The sequence below is a fragment of the Octopus bimaculoides genome, chromosome 30 (genome assembly GCF_001194135.2).
Source record: "Octopus bimaculoides isolate UCB-OBI-ISO-001 chromosome 30, ASM119413v2, whole genome shotgun sequence".
Classification (NCBI taxonomy): Eukaryota; Metazoa; Mollusca; class Cephalopoda; order Octopoda; family Octopodidae; genus Octopus; species Octopus bimaculoides.
This window is the reverse complement of record NC_069010.1, coordinates 7,931,076-7,933,141: the sequence shown is the minus strand read 5'-3', so window position 1 is coordinate 7,933,141 and position 2,066 is coordinate 7,931,076. Positions and strand designations below refer to the sequence as shown.

Genomic DNA, 2,066 nt, shown 5'->3' with positions numbered 1-2,066 from the left:
ATTTGAGCGTGATCGTTCCCAGCGTCACCTTACAGTGATGTTGCTGATGATGATGATGATGATGATGATGATGATGATGATGATGATGATGATGATGATGATGATGATGATGATGATGATGCAATCATAACCAACACTCCCATACATAACTTACATCCCTCATCGCTTATACTCTCTCTCTTTCTTTTCTCTCTCCTCTCCACAGCCGTGTGTAACTTCCCAGAAGCCTATGGCCAGTGTAACTCCAAGCTGCGACGGTACCGCTACGACGAGGTGCAGAAGGACTGCATACCGTTCCGCTACAGCGGCTGCAACGGTAATGCCAATAACTTCCACACGGCTGAAGCATGTCGCAAGAAATGCGGTGTCATCTCGGAAGTTCCTACCACGACCGTTTCTCCAGATGATCCAACAGGTCAGTATGCTCACGGACACGCATGCACGGACACACACAGTTTCCCTAAAATTATGTTCTAAACTTTGTTGTTGTTATTTAGCTGAGGTCAAGACTGCTCCATCCATGACCATCTTGTCCTTGTTTTTAGGGATCAGCTGGTGGATGTAGCTGGTCGACTTCACATGACAATAGAACCAAATGGCCCCTATCTTCCATTGTGGATTTCATCATTGATTATGGTCCCCTAGTTGGATTATTTTCACTGACCACCATCAACGAGATTTGAATCCTTTCATGGATTTTTAACCCAGTACACTAAGAGTGGACAGTAGTGACCACCTCATCTGTCCCTTTTTCTAACAGTTCCTTCTACCCACTGCTTTGGACGGGAAAGGGCTTTATTTTATTGACTCTAAAAACAGGAAAGGACTCAGCTGACCTCAGCCAGATTTGAACTCAGGAATCTGCACTGGGTGCCAGGTGGGGGACGTTAAACTGAGTTAAACTGGGTGATGCATTAAAACCTACGCCATCCCCTAAGAATGTCCCCTACTGGGGAAGACTTAAACTACGACCTGGCTCAATGCCATCACCTGACCCCTCAGTACTTGTATCAGAGATCCCTAGAGTGCTGGACCCTATTTGCCATTTGGCTTAATGCCATCACCTTTAGGAGGGTCCATCTCTGGATGAGACAGAGTTAAGTCTACTACTTAGTTTAATTACCAACAGCTAATCTGGATTAGCTCGTTTGCATATCTGAGTGATGTGTTCATTTGCTGCTGCTGCTGCTGCTGCTGCTGCTATTGTTGTTGTTGTTGTTGTTGTTGCTACAGCTTTTGCTTTCAATGGCTTATTCATTCTGTTGTCATTTCCTTCACTGCTTATTCCATTCTGTCATTCATTTTCATTCTTTCACTCATTCACTCATACATTCATTCAATAATTTTTCCATTCTTTCATTTATTCAATCATTCTATTCTTCACTCATTCATTTCGTTTCCTTCATTACTCATTCAGTCATTCACTCATTCTTTCATTCTCTTACCTATTCATACATTCTTTCATTTACACATTCGCTCATTCATTTTTTTACTCTCATTCATTTGTTGCTTGTCTTATTTATTCATCATGTCATTTTGTCTTTAATCCACTCATTCATTCATTTTTCAATCTACTATTCACTTATCCATTTGTTTTGTCAATCTTTCATTCATTTATATTTCATTCTACCATTCACACATTCATTCATTCATTTTTTCAATCGTTCATTCATTCATTAAATTCATTTACACACTTCAATCATTCATTCATTTACTCATTCATTTGCTTTTTTCCAATCCTTTGTTCATTCATTTTTCATTCTACAATTCACTCATTCATTCCTCTTTTTTCCAATCCTTCATTCATTCATTCCTTTTTTTTTCCAATCCTTCAATCATTCATTCATTTACTCATTCATTTGCTTTTTTCCAATCCTTTGTTCATTCATTTTTCTTTCTACAATTCACTCATTCATTCCTCTTTTTTCCAATCCTTCATTCATTCATTAAACTCATTTGCGCACTCGTTCATTCAACCATGCTTCACCACAACCACCGCTGCCACCATGCCTGTGTGTCTGCGTGGTTGTGTGTCTGTCTGTTTCTTTCAGAAATCGAAGTCTGCA

General features: G+C 39.8%; 1 protein-coding gene across 1 annotated transcript in view; it reads left to right on the top strand.

Moving 5' to 3' along the window:
- LOC106872908 (papilin) overlaps positions 1-2,066 on the top strand; it is a 151,893-nt gene that overhangs the window by 55,522 nt on the left and 94,305 nt on the right. Inside the window, exon 19 of the mRNA XM_052978120.1 lies at positions 206-415. Coding sequence (XP_052834080.1) covers positions 206-415 — 210 coding nt within the window. The remainder of the gene's footprint in view (positions 1-205; positions 416-2,066) is intronic.